Source organism: Rhinolophus ferrumequinum, chromosome 11, assembly GCF_004115265.2.
Source record: "Rhinolophus ferrumequinum isolate MPI-CBG mRhiFer1 chromosome 11, mRhiFer1_v1.p, whole genome shotgun sequence".
Lineage (NCBI taxonomy): Eukaryota > Metazoa > Chordata > Mammalia > Chiroptera > Rhinolophidae > Rhinolophus > Rhinolophus ferrumequinum.
In genome coordinates this window covers 41,774,577-41,793,002 of record NC_046294.1, presented here as the reverse complement: position 1 = coordinate 41,793,002, position 18,426 = coordinate 41,774,577, and the positions used below count along the sequence as shown (strand labels likewise).

The 18,426-nt window shown below is 41.8% G+C and overlaps 1 protein-coding gene and 1 non-coding gene across 2 annotated transcripts; both read right to left on the bottom strand.

Moving 5' to 3' along the window:
• Window positions 1-5,227: 5,227 nt before the first annotated feature.
• Window positions 5,228-16,967, bottom strand: EIF4G2 (eukaryotic translation initiation factor 4 gamma 2). The gene is made up of 23 exons (XM_033118890.1): window positions 16,580-16,967; window positions 16,396-16,407; window positions 14,869-14,995; window positions 14,617-14,682; window positions 13,853-13,993; window positions 13,242-13,344; window positions 12,425-12,556; window positions 12,269-12,335; window positions 12,029-12,180; window positions 11,548-11,658; window positions 11,287-11,370; window positions 11,108-11,206; window positions 10,542-10,683; window positions 10,290-10,450; window positions 9,813-9,926; window positions 9,082-9,207; window positions 8,827-8,931; window positions 8,500-8,715; window positions 8,159-8,417; window positions 7,664-7,868; window positions 7,296-7,507; window positions 7,091-7,212; window positions 5,228-6,059 (listed from the first exon to the last, which is right to left on the bottom strand). The coding sequence occupies exons 1-23, from the start codon at window positions 16,965-16,967 to the stop codon at window positions 5,994-5,996; spliced, it is 3,210 nt and encodes a 1,069-aa protein (XP_032974781.1). The 3' UTR covers window positions 5,228-5,993.
• On the bottom strand, window positions 9,620-9,759 carry LOC117031389 (small nucleolar RNA SNORD97). The gene has a single exon (XR_004424533.1). It is a non-coding gene; the product is annotated as a small nucleolar RNA SNORD97 (small nucleolar RNA).
• Window positions 16,968-18,426: the final 1,459 nt, after the last annotated feature.

Here is an 18,426-nt window from a genome sequence, read left to right as displayed (position 1 = left end):
GTCTGTGACTCTACCTCAGCGGACCTGAACAGCCCTCGAGGATTCACTGCTTATCAGTCACATCTTTGCATAGTCCACGGTTGACAGGACCACCAAGCTGAAGTTAAAATTCTCACCTTACCCTCCCCCCCATTGATAAACATGTCCAATAGTCTTCTTTCCCTTGGGATGTACTGGACAGAGTATGGTTGTATCCTCCTGCCAAGGTAGGGGTCTTCTCCTGGGTTCCCAGTAGAGGGCGCTAGAGAGGCAGCAGCGTGATGGGTAAGCCTTGCTCTATCCCATCCTCCTCTTGGAATAACTGCAGGTAAGGTAGGGTGGGAGGGCAGTCTGTGGGCCCCAACAGCCTACGTGACTTCAGTGTTCTGTTTCTGCTCCTCTCAGCTCTGTGCTCAGGCATCTCCATGGGCAGAGCCCTGGCTTTTCTTGCAGGACACACCTTGGGAGACTGTCTCTAAATCTAGTGAGATAAATATAGGAAGGAGCTTTGTTAAGTCCCTGTCCTTCTGGCCCAACTGCACAGCTGATATGTGAAGCTCCTCTGCACAGCCACCTCCAGCAGAAGATGAAGAAGGTCCCCTCATTCCGAAGTGTTGGATGGACTCTGCCCGTCTGGTATAGAGTAGAAGGGAGATGGGAGCTGTGTGGAGCAAGGAGAGAGCAGAGTTGGGCTCCTTGCCTCTGTCTGGAAAGCTCTGAATGTTTGCCGAGAATGTGACTCCTTGAAGCCTCAGCTTCTCCAGGATGTTTCCTCCTCTTAGCTCAGGTGGCACCTTGCTCGCACCAGTGTGGCCCATCACCTGCCCCATGCCCACAGGATCACGCGATCTGCTCCTGGCTGTCTCCCTGTTGGACAGTGGGCTCCTTTGGGGGAGAGATGGTGTCATACTCGTGCTGTGTCCCTGTCCCCGGCACAAGGCTGGCAGTGATGAGGCGCTCGCTTTTGAATGTACAAGTGAATAAATTAACTTAATGTAGGGAACTGGGTGCTTTTTGATTGGATTGGAAGTGCTGGGAAATGGTAAGGCCGGGACATCCACAAATGAGAAAACTCTAGTCACTTCAGCAAGATTTATTGATAACTAGCCTGTTTTGGGTTTCCTTCTAAGGGGCTGGTGTACATAGGCACAGAAATGTTTATAATGTAGTGTATTGACTATCGTCAGTCATTCAGAGTTACCATGAAGCCAATAAAGCTTTAGTTGTAAGGCCATCTTCTTACACAGGACTCTTTCTAGACCCTGAAGCTAATTAATTCTTTAACACCCATACCTTATCCCCACAACTGTATATGATTCAGGTTCTATAAAACTTGCATTCATTGTTGCGTTCAGTGCCTATTTATTGATCCCTGATATGTGTCCAGCGTCGTGCTAGGCATTGGGAATAGAGCAATGAATGGGAGAGACGCCCCCCTCCTCTCGCCAGTGCCATGGAAAGGCAGCCAGTAAGCAGCTAGTCAGTGCAGCGAGTGCTGGATGGGGAAGTGGGCTACAGAGAGGCCTCACAGCGGACAAGTATCTGGGATTTTGTCTCCCAGAGCCTTACAAAGTTTTCCCTTTTCTTCACTCTGTAAGTCTTGGTGGGAGTCAGGGCCTGCTTGACACATCAGGGGCCCAAAAGGCCAGATCCTTGCTCTGCTGAAGGAAACCAAGGCAGCAAGAGGGAACACATAATCCAAGTTCAGTCAGTTGTGGGCTTCTGCCTGGCTGTGAACTTGGACCCGGAGTCCCTGGAGAATTCATTCAGATACTGGCAAAGGAAGCCCTAGGGTTTGATGGGTGGTTACAGCACTGCCCTCGCTAGGCTATTTCTGTGGTTCAGGCTACCCCGCTTCTCACTCACCGTTCATTTCTAGGCCTGGTTCTGTGGGCTTCCTGTGGATCCCTTAAGTGGAATTCCAATAGATTCCCTTTCCACTTAGTTTGTCCAGAGTGGGTTTCTCTTCTTTGCAACCAAGAACCCTGATTGGAACAAAATCCTAACTCAGCCTTGGCAGAGGAAGGCAAATTTTCCACATATGGGACATTTATGCTAATACCTGAAGGAAAGTAAGAATAAGCTAGATGAGGGGGGAGGAAGAGATGGGAATAGCAAGGAGAACAATGTTGGAAGCAGAGGAAACAGCCTGTACAAAGGCCCAGAGACAAGGAGATGGGGAAAAAAATGTAAAAGTGGGGAAACAGCAGATGACTCGAGGCCTTGTCAGGATTAAGGAACTTGAATCTTGTTGAGGAAAACTAGGAGCCACTGAAGGGCAGAGGAAAGACCAGACTCTTAAGCAAGACCACTGACTGTGAAGTGGAGATGGACTAGGAGAGCAAGACGAGAGGCAGGGAGAGACCAACTGGAAGTCTGTTGCTGTAATTCAGGCGTGAGATGGTGGTGCTTGGACCAGGGGATGCAGTGGAGAGAGAAGTAAAGGACTTCAATATCTATAATGTAACTAAAACAGAATGCAGTAATTGGTTAAGAGAGAGAAGGAGGGGATCAGAAATGACTCATGTTTTAGGCCTGGATGGGGCTATCAATCAGGTCCAGGAGAGGAGGAAATGTTGGTTTTGGGGGAAAGAGTTTAGTAATGGACATGTTCAGTTTGAAATGCTTGTGGTACATTCAGATAAAATGTCCAGGAGCTGGTTGCATGTACAAGTGTGACGTTCTGGAAAGAGGTTTGGATTCAAGATACGGATGTCATTAGCACATAGATGGTAACTGGAGCTACAAGAGTTACGTGATAGAGGGAGGAAAGTAGAACATTCATAAACTAGGCTAGAACAGAGTCTTAAAAGGAAACTGAGGAGAAGCCTGAGAGGAAAAGAAAGAGTAGTCAATTCTTGCTTTTGATAGGTCATATAAGACCGAGACTTCGCTGGTGATTAAAAGCTCAGGATGGAAGCAGTTCTTATGAGAAGTCTTGGAAAAGCTACTGAGAAGATGTGACTTCACACAAATTGAAGAACTATTATGTGCGAGGCTCTCAGCTAGTGACTTACATATTACCTATTTAGTCCCCATGGCAATCCTTAGCCATTAGCCCCATTTTCAAGGAAATCAAGTCTCAGAGAAATGAAGTATCTTGCCCAAGATCACACTAAGAAGAGATAGAGATGAATCCCAGATCTAGCTACTCAAGTCTGAGTTCTGGCCAGTATTTCTTCCTTCTTCTATGTCCAGACCCTGCCATGTAGAATTTTAATTTGTGAGTTGGTTCAACAGTATGAGCTTACTGTATGCCAGGCACTGTTCTAGGTGCTGGGAATACTGTAGTGAGCAAAACGGTCACATTTTTCAGCCTCTTCACATTCTGGAGGCAATCAGACACAAATATGCAGTATGTCATATAGTAATGGTAGACATGGAGATATCTAAAGCAGGAAGGAGGGATAAGGTGTGTTGAGGGTTACATTTTAAATAGGATAGACAGTGGGAACCTTATTAATAAACGTGACATTTGAGCCAAGACCTGATGATGCAGATAGGCTGTCATCCAGGTATCCAGGGGTAAGTAGGAATAGAAAACCTTCAGTGCTTGGCATATCCCAGGAGTCACAAGGAGGCCAGTGTGATGGGAGCAGAAATGAGCAAGGGCATCGCAGAAAATTAGGTCAGAGAAATAGGGTGTAGAGTAGGGACAGGAACAGGGGAGACTAGGTCAGATGTAGGGCTGTGTAGACCAACTTTAGCATTTTGACTTAAAAATTTAGGTGGAAAGCCATTTGGTGGGTTTTGTGACAAGTGTTTAAAAGGATTCCTCTTCCTCTGGCTGTGTTGAGACTGAAAGGAGAGCAAGGGCTGAGCAGAGAATCTACTTAAGGATCCTGTGAAAACTAGGCGAGAAATGAGTGGCAGTTGAAGAGGTGAGAAATTGTCTGATTTCTAATGTTTTGAAGGGAGAGCCAACAAGATGATAAATTAGAGGTAAGGTTTGACAGTCCACCGACTAAAGTTGTGTTTGAGATCAGGCATTTGCCACTGAGAAGGAACAGCCAAGCGAGGTAAAAGAAAACTGAGTGGTGTCTGGGGTAGTGAACCGTCTGAAGGAATGCTTTACTGTAAAATGCCGCCTAAAAAATGAGGAAAGCCAACTGGATATAGCACTGGTTATTGGTTATTTTGAGAAAGCTTCGGTGTCTTTGAATACTTTTTTTTAGAATGGGGAAAAAGGAACTGACAATGAAGACAACTCAAAGGGGGAGTCAATCTTAGTCACTGCTTATGTGTATGGTGATACTAAAAGCATATTCATACAAGGTGCATGCTGAGTACACCCAAATATTATGCCACAGTATGGTAGGTTATAAAATACTGTTCAGTGTCTGGAACAAGATGGGGTCTTGAAGCCTTTTGGAAGGAGGGAATGAAAGCTTGACTTCTGTAACCAATGACATTAGTCTAAGATTTCCTTTGGCCCAATTCTCTAGCTGAATTGGAAGAATTCTGGCTGTAAACTTAAGCAAAGACCCACTTCTCTAACTATATACCCCATTTACTGGTTTAAAAACCAGTTCTTCCCCTTGGTGGGGAGAGTTAGGCAGAGCACCAGGAATAATGCAATTTATAGCTCATTTCCACAGCCTAGCAGTCAGCTGAAGTTCTGTTTAAAGCATTTACAGAAGTCTCTGCTTAGCCTTAATTTCATTGTACTCACACTATCCACCAAAAACTGTAAATCTGTACCTGTTAGAATTTCAGTAGAGGTCTGCTGGAATACAGTACAGGAAGGGCTAGCTTCGTTGACTCTAATAGGACATAACTCCTGGTTCTACTCAGCACCCTTCCTGATAAGGTAGAACACTGGAGACATCAAAGGTTCTATCAGGTTCAGCAACATGGTTTATTACTGTCTGCCTAGAGGTTCTCCTCAAACCCAGTATAGGTTGCTCACTCATGCCAAGAGCTACCTGGGCTCCAGCAGCAGCTACTGGGAATGTCTGCAGCTGTGCTGTCTTGACCATGAGGGTGGTTAGCCTCTCAGGTCACCATGTATTTCAGTATGACAATGAAAAGGTAAACGTCACCAAGTTTGTTGCTTTGTATGTATGCGTTAGCAATGTCCCTCCAAATTCACAGACTTGTGATCTCAGCACTGGGTTACATAAGGAGGAATTGTCTCATCATGAAAAAGGTTAGATTAACAATTTAAAATGCCCCGTCTTCAAATTAAGATAGCTCGTTTCGTTTCTTCATAAATTGGTGGATGCTAACTTTAACTCACACACAACTTCATCAAGTATCACAATGTTTATTGATAGATACAAGTATATAAAATCAGGGCATGAACATGACTTGATAAATTAAGTAGACTTAATTTCAATACTATAATAAGAGGGACCAATTCAAATTCTCACCATTTGTTTCACACCCACAAAAACCACTTCAAGGGCATTAACGATCTCTCAAAACTGATCAGTTTTGTGCAAGTAAACCATGTTTCTTTTAAAAAGACTTGTGCACTTGCCCAGGCTCAAGGATATTAAAATCTAGCACATAAAGCCCATTACTAGAGGTAGAAATACAGGCAATATACTATTACGGCAACAACCATCAATTACAGTTAAGAATTTTCTCTGTAACAACCAAATGGATAATCAAATATTGCAACAACTCAAGTATTACTGAGCAAAGTGCATTTCTACAGTATTCAGTGTTGCTATTCAGTTTTCTAACTTAAAACAGCCTATGATAACTGGCAGCAAAGAAGGTCCTTGCAATAGACTGCCTTCTGCTTGAGAACTTATGATGTAAGTATTGCATGCTGCTAATATACTATCTAAACATTAAAGATACTCCTAAAATATTTGATGGTAGACTATGATTAAGACATTACACTACAAAAAAACCTTATGCAGAAGAAAATCCTAACTGACGTGCTTCTGCTTTAAATATTGTGAAAACATTACAGCGGAATGAATTTTCGCAGTGGTTAGGTCAAATGCAGTTACATCATAGCAACAGTATGTTTTGCACAATTTAAGGCTTTGGCTGGTTTTTTAGTCAGCTTCTTCCTCTGATTCTTCTTCTTCAGCAGTTTCTAGCCAGGTTAGCCACTGATTAACCTATAAAATTAATTTGTAATTTAACAAAATATGTAGTACTTACAGAGGAAGAAAAACTCAAAGCATATTCAGGACCAAACTAGAAACCTAGCCAAGGACAAAACTTTTATGGAGTATTTATACCTTTTATAATTGTAAATAGCCTCTAGGACATGCTATAAACTATGTGTATATTAGCTTTAAATTTGTTTTTTAAAGTGTTCATTATTTAGACTTGGGATGACATACATGCTATTTGTAGCCAGTTAGCTCAGGTGTCATTCTTTAGCACTGTTCCAATTACATTTCAGGATCATTTTAGTATAGGACAGTGGCTACTCCCAAATCTAAATATGTTAAGCATTACTGGGGAGGGAAGCGGGGAAGAAAGGAGGTATAAAATAGATTTCTAGCCCCAAGTCAGAATTGCTGGTCACGTTCTCCAAGGATAGGGCTAAGGATAAATGTTGCAAAGATGATCCTCACGAAACTAGTTTGTGAACCTTAGGAGTAAAGATAAGATACTGCAGCTCAGTGTTTCTCAAAGCCTGGTCCGCTGGAAAAGACTACAGTGTGATAATCACCATACTAAATCAGAATCCCTGGGATCAGGTCTGGAACCTGCTTTTAAACTACTCCCCAGGCAATGAATGTATACTGTGATTTTAGAATCCCTTAGGGCTAGAATTCCACTTAGTAAGATACAAAATCAAAATATGAGAAATCAGAAGCAATCTCTACTGACATTTTTTAAAAAGCTTAAATCCCATTTTGCAATCTCCTAATCTTTCTAAGTGACTTTACTTTTAATATTGGCCACCTCTAATCTGACATCTTACACACACCAACTAGGACTGAAGCCTTTCATTTCATAGCTTTACCTCATTTCTCTAACTGCCTACTTTGCCATAGTGGGTAACAGTGTAGAATGACATGGATGTACAAACTACGATGACCAGTTTACTTGTGTTTCAGTTTTAAAGGCTAGTCACTAAAATAATAACCAAGTGAATTGGAGAAAGCAGACCAAATTTCTCCAACAGAAGATTTACCTGGAACAAAGCCTTGCCTTTCCCGGGAAACTCTTGGGTTATATCTTCTTTCCAAGCCAAGAAAGCTTCTTCTTCAATAATTTCCATATCATAGAAGTGAACAAAAAAGCGGAGTAACATGCCTAAAAGACAAAATGCAATTCCGTTCGTGTCCTGTGTAAGAATCACCCCGCACGTGCCCGTCTCCTGATACTGGTCCTCTCACCTTTTGGGAAGTTGCTGTTGTAGCAGTGCACCTGAAGAGCGTACAGGGCACTGACTTGTAGATCAACATGATCATGAAGGAATTTCTGCATTACTGGCTTGAAAGAAAGAAGCAGTTGTTTTTCCTGCTCTAACTGTTCTTTGGAAGGAGCAGAGGAAGAATCTGTTTCATCACTGGGTGGGTTTACTTCACTAGAAATATACTGTAAGAAGCTGAAGAGAACATAGAGAGATATATTAGAACCCCAAATCGAATTTTATACCTCAAGAAACAGACAATTCTTAGTCCCTTGCCTTTTAGACTTTTCTAGTGAACAAAACATAAGCTTAGCTTAGCTCTGTACTATACGTAGATCAACTTCATCTTACCTAGTCATTAAGATGTTCACAAATCCTTTATCTACATGAAGTTTGGGAGAGATATTATCTTTAATCCATTTATATATGGTTTGAGGGGATGGATCCAACTTTATTTGCTTCAACAGTTCCTTCTCCAATTTCAGGAGTGGGAATAAGAAACTTAGTCCCTTTCCTTCCAAAATCTCCAACATGCGATCCTTGTTCTGATCAATTTCTGAAAAGACAAAAACCATTTGTATCATCAGGTAGTGTGATTTCCCAAATGTGTAAGATTCATGTAAAAGAATAAAGAACTAACCCAGCAAACTCAACATTTGGAGCAAATAAAAGTAGTTAAAATCGTATTAACTTCTTTTTAACAAAGGTGAAGTTTACTTGTCGTAATGCTTATCATTATCTAGATGGGAGACTCACACCGTCTGACTTACACAAATCTAAAGTACCAAGGAATCTATAGACTTTAGTATTTGAAAAAAAAAACAAAAAATCTCCAGCATCTCTTACCTGGGAGCATTTTCTGCATATTGACCTTGCTTTGTTGAAAAAGTTCTGTTAACCATTCTCGATCCTGTAATTTAGCTAATTGCTGAAGACAAAGTAAGAAGAGAGGAAAATGGGTGCCACTTTCCAGTGGTTGAGCTAGTTCTGAAATGCTCACCAGCTCTGAAATGATGGCACGAGCTGCAAACTGTGCTAAGTATGATTTCACCAAGGGGATGTCAACCTCCAGTTTGGGGCACTGGTCCAATACATTCAGGAAGGCCTTAGAAGGAACATGTAACAGTCAGTTTATTGGTTTTCAAATTGGAATAGAAAGTTCTCATAGAATCAGAAAAGTGTTCTACCTGCATGAAGTTGTCACTTGTGGCTATCCCTTCCTGCTTGAGTAAACTGATCAAAGAACTTGCTTTTTCTTTATCTTCATCACTTCTGTCTAGTGACAGGATGATTACTTTGCTTAACATCTCAGGAAGAAAGTGTTTAGGAGCCCTCATTTCTCTTACACCATTGACAGCTTCATTTGCATTTCCACTATTGAGATATTCAGTCACAACAGTTTCCTGAAAAGAACACAATCTGAATGACTTCAGTAGTTTTTTGGTTTTTTTTTTTTTTTTTTTTTTTAAACTCAATATAACCCATGAATTAGACTGGGATTATGTGCAACTTACAGTTAGTTTAAGTAGTTCTTCCTTTGATGGTGGTGGCTTTTTACTGGTCTTGGCAGGCTTTTCCTGAATAAGTGGTGGGTTAGTTTTGAGACCAAGCTGAGGTGTCTAAAAAAACAGCAACATAATAGGTATGTTTACTAAAAATTTTTAAAAAGCAGCTTGTGAATTTAGAGAAAACACCGCCGCACCCCCCAACTAGATATCTTCCAGAAAGTACTGGAACAACAGAAAAAGCTGTCATACTATGGCCCACACCTGTCCCAGAGGTGGTGTTTGAGTGCGTGGTGGTTGTGCACTAGGAGGAATCATAGTAATCTGAGGCTGAAGCTTTGGCACTTGGTTTTTATTCATTAGGAACGACTGAGCAGGCCTCAGGCTAATCTAGAATTGAAAACAAACAAAAAAAGATATGCAAGTTAACAACATGCAGTTGGCTAACATACTAAATATAAACGTAGCATTCCAAAATCCTAAGATTGATTCAGTATATAAAAATCTGATAGAACCTACAGCAGGAACATAAGTTTCACTAATAACCTAAAGTACTCTATAGTAACAGTTTAATTTCTGGCCAAGAAAACTAAAGAGCTGGTCACACAAGAATAAGATACTATTATAAATCTTGTATTTGTACCAGAATTCTCGTAGAAGTAACATCACTAAAATAACCAGAAAATGTAATTAGTTTAGAAAATGTCCTGCTTCATTCTTAGTTAAGCCGTTCTATTTACCGGGAAATCACAATCAAAATCTCGACAACCATTTTCCTTGCTCTCACTAGACTTTAAGAGGCTTGCCCTCATATCTCATAATCTTCGCTCATAGGACGCTGGACATCCAAAGAAAGAAAAAGAAGTACAGAAAAGAGAGAAAGAAGGTAAAGAACTCCAGCATTAAGTCCTCTTAACGCGTCTTTTTATAATCATCGGGCAATAGAGTTCTGAATTGACAAACTGTGTTATATTAAATAACATAGGCAAATGTACCTCATCTGCATTAAGCTGTCCTTTCTTAGAAAACCGAGGTGGCATATCCTTCGACTGTCCTTGCAGCTGGGATAAGAGTCCCTGACTCTGGTTATGGTAGAGCTGGCTTAGCCCCTATTTCAGAAAGGGAGAAAGAAAGTCTAGATAAAAAGGGGTCCACAAATTATGGTAATAAAGTACCAAAGGGATGAGCCAAGTCATAAGGAAAGCTTAACTGAATTTGCCCAGAGAAAGTAAAAGATGAAACAGGGAAGAATAAAAATCTAACCTAACTGTCAAATAAAGTGATGTGATTTTACTAATACTTTACTAATGTTAAGGATAAGCATTTCACCCAGTTTAAAGTAACTGTCACAGACGTAAATTTGGTTTAGAAAAAGAAATTACCCTAAAGTGTTTGCGTTTTTTAAAAAGCAAAAACCAAATCATGTAGGAATTTAATACTTGTTGCCTAAACATTCTTAAATGTTTTCCTACCTGGCTTTTCATAAACTTGCCTCCCATCTCTCCAAACTGCGATTGTGTGGGAGGCATGATGTGTCCCCCATGGCCATTGAAGAGTTGATTTGAACGATGACGCCCCATGGTGGGTGAAAATCTATCCTGGATAACTCCTGGACCAGTACCAATTCCGCTACCTTAAAATACACACATGGACAACTCTTTACAACTCCACTATGTTACACTGACTTTTTAATTTAACCAAACCACTGTTTTGTTTAAAATCACCTGGCATTTGTCCAAACATATCAGCAAGTCCTCCAAGTGGGTCCCTATCCATTTTCATCCTGGGTGGCATAAACGGTCCCTCCAGAAAGAAGTCACTTCTCATCCCTTGAGCCATAGGAGCTGGAATAAACACTCCTAGATCCTTTAGAAATGAAGTGAATAATTAACACTTGTTTTTGGACATTATTTCACGTAAAAATAAAATTCTTACATTGGAGAAAAATCACAGAGAAACTTCTAGACTACCATGTTTCCCCCAAATTAAGACCTAACTGGAAAATAAGCCCTAGCATTTTTCAGGATGACACGCCCAAAGCATAAGCCCTAATGTGTCTTTTGGAGCAAAAATTAATCTAAGACCCGTTCTTATTTTCAGGGAAACACGGTATTAGAGTGCTATTTATATAATTTCTGTAAACAACTTCTTCCCAAAGTGACATACAAGACACTAAAAACACTAATAAGCACCACCAGGCAAGATGAGATCATCTCAAACAAGTTTTAAAAGGGTCCTTGTGCTACTATAATCTTAAAACCCACTTGATAAAAGAAAAAAAGAATCTTACTTTTACTGCATCTTGACGGATTTGATTGATCGTCTTTGGTCCATTGTCAAGAAAAGCCTTGCGAGGAACCCAGTGGTGTTCTCGCAACTCTACGGTATCCTTTAGAAAGTTTTAATAAGTTTCATTTTAATATTCCAAAACATAAAAAGGTCACCGACATAATTTTAAAAAAGTTTTACCTGCAGCAGGAAACGAATCCTTGCTGGCAATTCCTTACTTAACATCAAGGAGCACATTCGGGCAAAGTACTGATCCATTAAGGACTATTATAAAAAAGAAAAATACATAATTAAAAGAAAATACTATTTAAGACTTTTAGTTTATAATCAAGGTGAATAACTAAATAATGACAATCCTCTATAGTATCAAAAATAAGATCACCTGATTTGAATAAAACAAAGATAAATTACATATACCATTTCTGTCAGCAATACACATACCTTGGCTCGTTCATGGTCTAATCTAGGTCCCACTGTCCTCATTATCTGACAGAGGCACTCCAAATCCTCTCCCATATCTTTGAGTTGGACTCTCTTCTTCTTTTCCAAAAGCTATCAAAATAAATAAATGCCACATGTTGACAAAAGTCTTAACTTTGTTTAGATGTAGTACTTTCACCTTACGTTTGCACTGACTCCTAGATCGCACAATATCTAACATAGTACTAACACTGTATTTGGTCTGTGTTGAAGAAACCCCTCCAAATCAAGCAATTTCAAATTTCACATAGGTAGGTAATCAGTTCTACCCCTACCTTACTACACTGCATACTTACTTCCATATTCAGAACATTTAAATAAATTGCTGGCCATCTAAAATAGCCCAAGATTTTCAGATGGCAAAAGAAAATTATTGACTCACCTTTCCCCAATGATGTGTACCCACTAATTAAACGAAGCCTAAATCCCCAGTCACACTTACTGTTTTGATGCACTTATGAAGGATAGATTCATGAATAAGATCAAGCTTTCCAAGTTCTCCAATGAATTTGATGTTCCCCAACATCTTGATCTTAGCAATGGCTCTCTGTTCCTCCTCCTCGGGGAGGAGGGGATTTTCACGCTTATCATAAACTGGAAAAAAATAAGAAAACATAAAGCCAACATTCAGAATTAAGTTGAAAATATACAGTACTACTTAGTATCAAATATAAACTCTTACCATCAACATTTCTGGTTCGGTTTTCAAATTCATCTTGTAATTTGGAAATTAGGAGGCGTCTGAATGTCTATTAGAAACAGAAGACATTTGCCAAGTTTTATTAACAAAATCTTTCAAATCAACTTTAAAATAGGCAAAGCTAACACTACCACTTACTGTGCTTTGCTTCTGTCCTGGTTGACCCTCTGCTGCTGGGCCATCAAAGTTTGGTGCATCTTCTGCCAATCGCAGACATAGCTGAGCATACAGTGAGCTATACTTTGGCTCTTCTAGGGCTTTGTCTACAATCTACAGAAAACGTCATTTAAAAAACCCCAAAACCTTAAATACAATTTAAAGAACCCTTTCTTTATAACTATATACTTCTTTGCAATCTTGACCTTACATCTCAAATTTCTTACTGACAAATTCTCTATGCTTCATCTATAATTTGGGAATAAGAACATCTTTTGTTAAGGTTTACTGTGTGAACTAAATTAGATAAACTATGTAAAGTGCTTAGCATAAGCCTGGAAAAATACAAGTATTTAAATGTTAGCTATTAGTATTATTACAGTGCACCAAAAATCAAGTCACACAGATTTCATACTAGTCACACCCTCCCCTTGCAGCTGTAAACATGCTGAAAATCAAAACTATAAGCAAACATTGGAATCTTATATTAACTATCATACAATTCATTCCCCAGACCAAACAAAATATGGTGCTTTCACAGAAGGAAAAATAAACAAAACCCAAACAGCTTGATAAGCCCGTTAACGCGACAAGAACACATAGTATTAACAATTAAAAATTCACCTCTTAAATCTGACGCCATTACAAGTTAGTGGGTCTTTTATTATCACCAGTATTGAAAAATACATTTATCTAACTCACACCTCAGTTTTAAGCATTAATACAAGTGTAAAAAAACCCAACTTGGGTTTGTTAAATATTTTCCTCTCCCTTTCAGTTAAGCCAATATTTAACTTACCAGCAGTATGACCCCTTTAAGGATGAGTTTAGACTCTACACCCACATTGAGGAGCTCAAGGCATAGCTTGTCAAACTTTTCAGGAGTAAGCTTATTTAGTATGCTGGGGAAAAAGGAATCACACTGTAAGTGTCAGCCAACATACAAAGAATTGAAAAATAGCCTGTAAATTATGTTAATTTCTTTCTTCCATCATCTCCCACCATCTTCTTACCCTTCTAACCAAAGGGACACTGAAATAAGTCTGTTATTTATATTAGAATTTCTGTACCTGATTAGGGGGTGCCCAGCTGTCTGATAAGTCTTTCACACATTCTCAAAACCCAGAGAGCAAGAGCCTCCTTGTTCAAGGCTACATGCAGGAGGTAAGACCATTATGCCCTGTGCTTCATTCACTGGGTTACACACCGGACATGGGAAACATCAGCACAAGAGGCTGCAAGCAACTCTAAGCCCCAAAATACTGATGGACTGCTCTTCAGTTTAAAACTCTCAACATTGTCATTCGTTAAAATACATACTTTGGGCATAAACATACACAAGAGAGATACATCCAACCCATTCTTCTTGCCTCCTTTCAGTAAACGGACAAAACAGACCTATAAACTTACCCTCTTACTTTCCTGAAGATCGCATCATGTCGTTCTTTTTCATTTGCGGAGTTGTTTGCTGCGGAGTTGTCATCTCGTCTAGTGCTTCGTGCAGGAATCCATTTCTGAGCGTTTTGCCCTGGGGTTTTCCCCAGGAACTCGCTAGTAAAAATTAACAGATTTACAATTAAGCCAATTTAAAACATAGCATACACTCACATATCAAATGTCATAATGATCAGAAAGCCTAAATACAAAAATTTCAGTTTAGGGTTTCTCAACTTCCCCTACAACTAAAAAACTTACAATCAGTGGTTCTCAAACAACAGTGTGTATATGAATCACCTAAAGGGCTTTTGTTAGAACAGACTGCTGGGCCCACCCCCCGTTTCTGCTGCAGTGGGTCTGGGCTAAAGCCTGATAATTTCCATTTCTAATAGACTCCCAGATGATGCCAATGCTGCTGATCCAGGAGTCACACCCTGGGAACCAACACTTTCTAATGTCTTAGGACCATGTTACATGCGTACTGCTTTAATACTATTAATATGAATAATAACTGATTTCAGAAATAACATCAGTGAAAAATGTAGGATAAAATAGTTCAAGAGCCTCAATTCGTATTAGATGATTTAGGTAAGGAAATAATCAAGAGGTGATATTCTAAACTTAAGTTACATAGTAGAAACCATGCCCAGTCAAGTTAGTTTTCCTGATGTCTACTGCTGTAACTATACTGTTATTCATGACAAAGACCATTAATTTAAAGCTGTCATTTACTATACCTGTTGCCAGCAGTCTTGGGATAGTGCTGAGGTGCACCCCTACTTCCTCCTCCGCCCGAAGAAGCACTAATTAAAAGAAAAACATTTTTTTTAAAAAAACAATACCCCAATTATGTTTCAGTCAAAGAGAAAAAAGGTTTCTTTAATTATTCTGTATTCTACAGTACATTTAGTCAGAATTATTTGGTATGGTGATTGTTTTGGTTTTGGGATTGGTCTCTTTCTAACTGCCCAAAATAAATCTATATCTACCTGAAACGAGAAGCACCCCCTTCTGCAATCGCACTCTCCACTTTGGCGGCTTGACAACGAAGAATCTTCAAAAGAATAATATTAATGGATGGGGTGGGGAGGGAAGGGGATGGGAGAAATGAAAAACCTAGAATGAGAAAGAGTACCAAAATTAGACACTGCTCACATACAAACCTGTAACCCACCCCCAATTGTAATTTATTTCCGATAGTGGCAGTGCAGTTGATTGAACTTTCACTGCATTGCAGATCTCATAAGAAAGACTAAAATAGAATGTACTCAAAGCACAAATGGGCAGTAAAATTTTATTTTGTTCAGCCACCTGGAAATTCCCTTGTGTTCGAGATGCTAAGAGCACTCACAGAAATATAAGAACATCTCTACCGCTATGAAGTAATCTTTGAAAAAGCCACATTCTACTTCCTTTAAAACTGAGCACTCAGATCAGTAATAGAAAATCAATCAACACAGGCACATTATGTGAAAAACGTCTTAGTTTAACGCATCAATGACAAGCCAAACAGACTACATAAGTGATAGCCAGACTATTTAGCAGTTTTCTGCACTGTCCAATTTTTTAACTCCTCCGCAGAGGGCATCCGGGAAGATGCTCGAGAGGGACATGTGTGTATACACTAAGCAGGCGGAAGACCGGGGCCACAACATGGCAGCACAGGAACCTCCGCCCCATTTTTTCCCTTCCTGGGAACAAAAGAGCAGTGGATTCCTCCCAGTCAGGCCTGAGTTAGGAAGTGCTTCCGACAGCCTCCCCACGAAGCCGCTGGGGGCAAGCCTCCGCGCAGAGGAGTGGAGGCCGCCCCCGCCGGCCCAGCGCCCGGCTCTTTGTTCTCAGTCGGAAAGGCGGCCTCCTTCCCACCCGTCGCCTCCAAGTGGGTCCCCTCCCATTCCACAAATGCCCCAGGAACTGACAGCCCCCTCTCCATTCCCTTCCCAGCTGACAAAAGAACGTAAGTTCTTGTTTTCTCTTCCCTCTCCTGTCTTAGGAGAGGCCCGTCGGGGATGCCCTTCGCTCCCCCCACGAAAAACAGCCCTGCCGCTCCCGGCCGGCACCGGGGCTTCACCCACTTCCTCCCCGCAGGGAGGCCGGTCTCAGGGACTTCTGCGCCTCGGCTGGTCCCGCGCCAACGGCCGGGTCCTCCCGCCGGCCCGCGTCCCACCCCGCCGCAGCGCGTGTGGCCCCGCCACGCTCTCTCCCCGTCCGAGCACACCCGCGCCTTGGCCCGCCCTGATCACTGCCCCGCAAGGCACGGCCACCGACAGCCACGATGACGGCCGGGTCCGCCTAAGTTGCTTGTTTCCTTCTACTCCGTGGTTAACGGGAAAGGAGAACAAAAGCGAAGAATTTCTAGGTGCCCGAAGCGCGCAGGAAACGCTAAAAAGTGTCGCCCCGCCCGGCTCCGCCTGCGGCCGCCATTTTGTACCGCTCGAGAACAGGCGGCCAGGGGACGGCGGCCATTTTAGAGCGCTCTACTCGGCGGCGGCGGCGGCGGCGGCAGCACCACTCACCTTCACCCAGAACTCAGCAGCTGCCACCGCAGCTGCCTCCTCAGGATCCGGTCGTCGGGGACAGGGAAGGGAGGGGGGAGGGGAACGGAAAACAAAAAAAGGGGGAGGGAAGGGGGAGGAAGGAGTCGAGAACGGCTTGAAACTCAGCTCAGAAGAGTCACTGCTGCAAGCCACTACCCGGTACCCGCTGCCACCTCCATAGAGCTCCGGCTCGCTGCTGGCGCTGAGGCGTGTCTGAAGCCGAACTTATCACTCTGGGGCAGCCGAACCCACCAGAGCCGCCCCGAATGGCTCCTTCGCCACCCAATCAGCAGCTTGGCTTCTCTCTGCCACCAATCCGTGCAGGGCGGTGGGGAGGAGCCATAGGACCAAGCTCGGTTGCGGCGCAGCTCCGCCGCAGTGCGCAAAGCCGTATTCGCGAAGGCTCTGAGGCCAAGCCAGTGGCGTAAGGGGAACTGAGCACGGTCGAGATGCGGGCCACTTGCGTAAAGTCGGTGAGCCCTTCTGAGTCTGCGTTGGCGTGGCTGTCTCATCTTCCCCCTGTCTCTTTGTTCCCAGAGTCCGTACCCCATGCTGGAATTATACAATCCTCTTTCCTCTTTACCTCGTCTTATCACCGGGAATGTGGGAAGCACACTCGCCTTTCTCCTACCCTATCCGATTCCTGTCCGTAGCCTGTCAGAGCATTGATTTTCCTGGCGCCTCCAAGAAGCCGTGATTGCCCTTCGTAGGCTGGGCTTCCCTGGAATGGGCCTGTAAGATTGAGGCCTGGCGCCCCCGGGACGCAGCTTCTGGAATCACTGTTGTTCTCCTGGTGCTCGGCTTCAGCTACCGTGGGGTAGGGGATCCCGGATAGTAGGGTTCAGGAGACCAGACAGTGAACTCAAATGCGTAAAAAGCTTCCCTTCATTCAGCTCCCTATTTATTCCACCCCATGCAGAGTGAATGAGAAAGGGATGAAAGGAAGGGGTTTATTGTTTGTTTTAGCACCTCACACAAAAACAGCTTTTCCCAAAGAAATGTCCGGCAGTCGGTCACGGAGAAATACCCAGAATATACCACACTAATTTGGAAGAAGTGTTTGCGGAGCGCGGGCGTTGGATGACTTTAATTGCTACCTCCTGGATGTTCGGGGGGAGTATTTTTTTAAGCACGTTGAAGACTGTCAGTTGTGTATTTCCATTTTATGTAAGATCCACCGTAACAGATAGGATTAGGCTTTTCAAAGCTGGCAGTTGAACTATACTTTTCAGGTAATATTTTAAGGGAGGGGTACCGTAAAATGAAGTGTTACATCATTTGCGACATTTTAGCTATCCAAAAATGGAGTCGTGTTTCCATATACTAAACAACCAAAAGAAATTTCCCCATCTTCATTTTGAACATACAGTTCTTGATATAATGTGTAATCAAAAGAAAAGTGTGTGTGTGTTAACATGCATGACTTTTAAAGAAATTGTTCAATAAAGAGTAGGGTGTTCAAAGACCCAAACTTTTGACATGTTAAAACAACTCTTGGCGTTGAAAGCACCTAGTCCTTAATACAATTTTCAAGCGAGTTGTAGTTTTTCCTAGGACATTTAAAGGTGATCACGGAATGGTGTGGTGTGACTCTGAAGGCTTGTAACACAACTGCAGCTTCTTTAGGTCTTTGCCATGTATTAGGTTGATCATTCCCCCTCATCATTTTACTACAATTAGTGCTATTAAGTCAATTTTACTTTAACAACTGGAAAAGATATTCTCACTCTTGGAGTTAGTTACACGTAAAAAAAGGAAACTTTTTTTGGGGGAACAGTGCAAATTCTGTTTCAAATACAAAAGGTTTCACTTTGTAAGTTCAGGACCCTTCTAGCTTGAAAATAACATCAGACTAACATTTTGTAATTTCTGTAGGGATTTACAGTTTGCCAAAATGCTTTCATGTATGTGATATTTTATTTTTGCACATCTGGTTTACGTTATTCATGACTGATAATACATTAATTTGATAGAAAGAATAGTGTTCAAAAGCATTATTCTAGTCTAGAC

What these genes read in the sequence shown, in the direction of transcription:
- EIF4G2 (XM_033118890.1), bottom strand. Translation starts at nt 16,967, where the DNA reads ATGGGGTACGGACTCTGGGAACAAAGAGACAGGGGGAAGATGAGACAG. An exon ending in TATGTTTGGACAAATGCCAG is followed by an intron (nt 10,451 to 10,541) that starts GTGATTTTAAAC and finishes GTGTATTTTAAG; the next exon opens with GTAGCGGAATTGGTACTGGT. An exon ending in GTGAACATCTTAATGACTAG is followed by an intron (nt 7,508 to 7,663) that starts GTAAGATGAAGT and finishes TGTTCTCTTCAG; the next exon opens with CTTCTTACAGTATATTTCTA.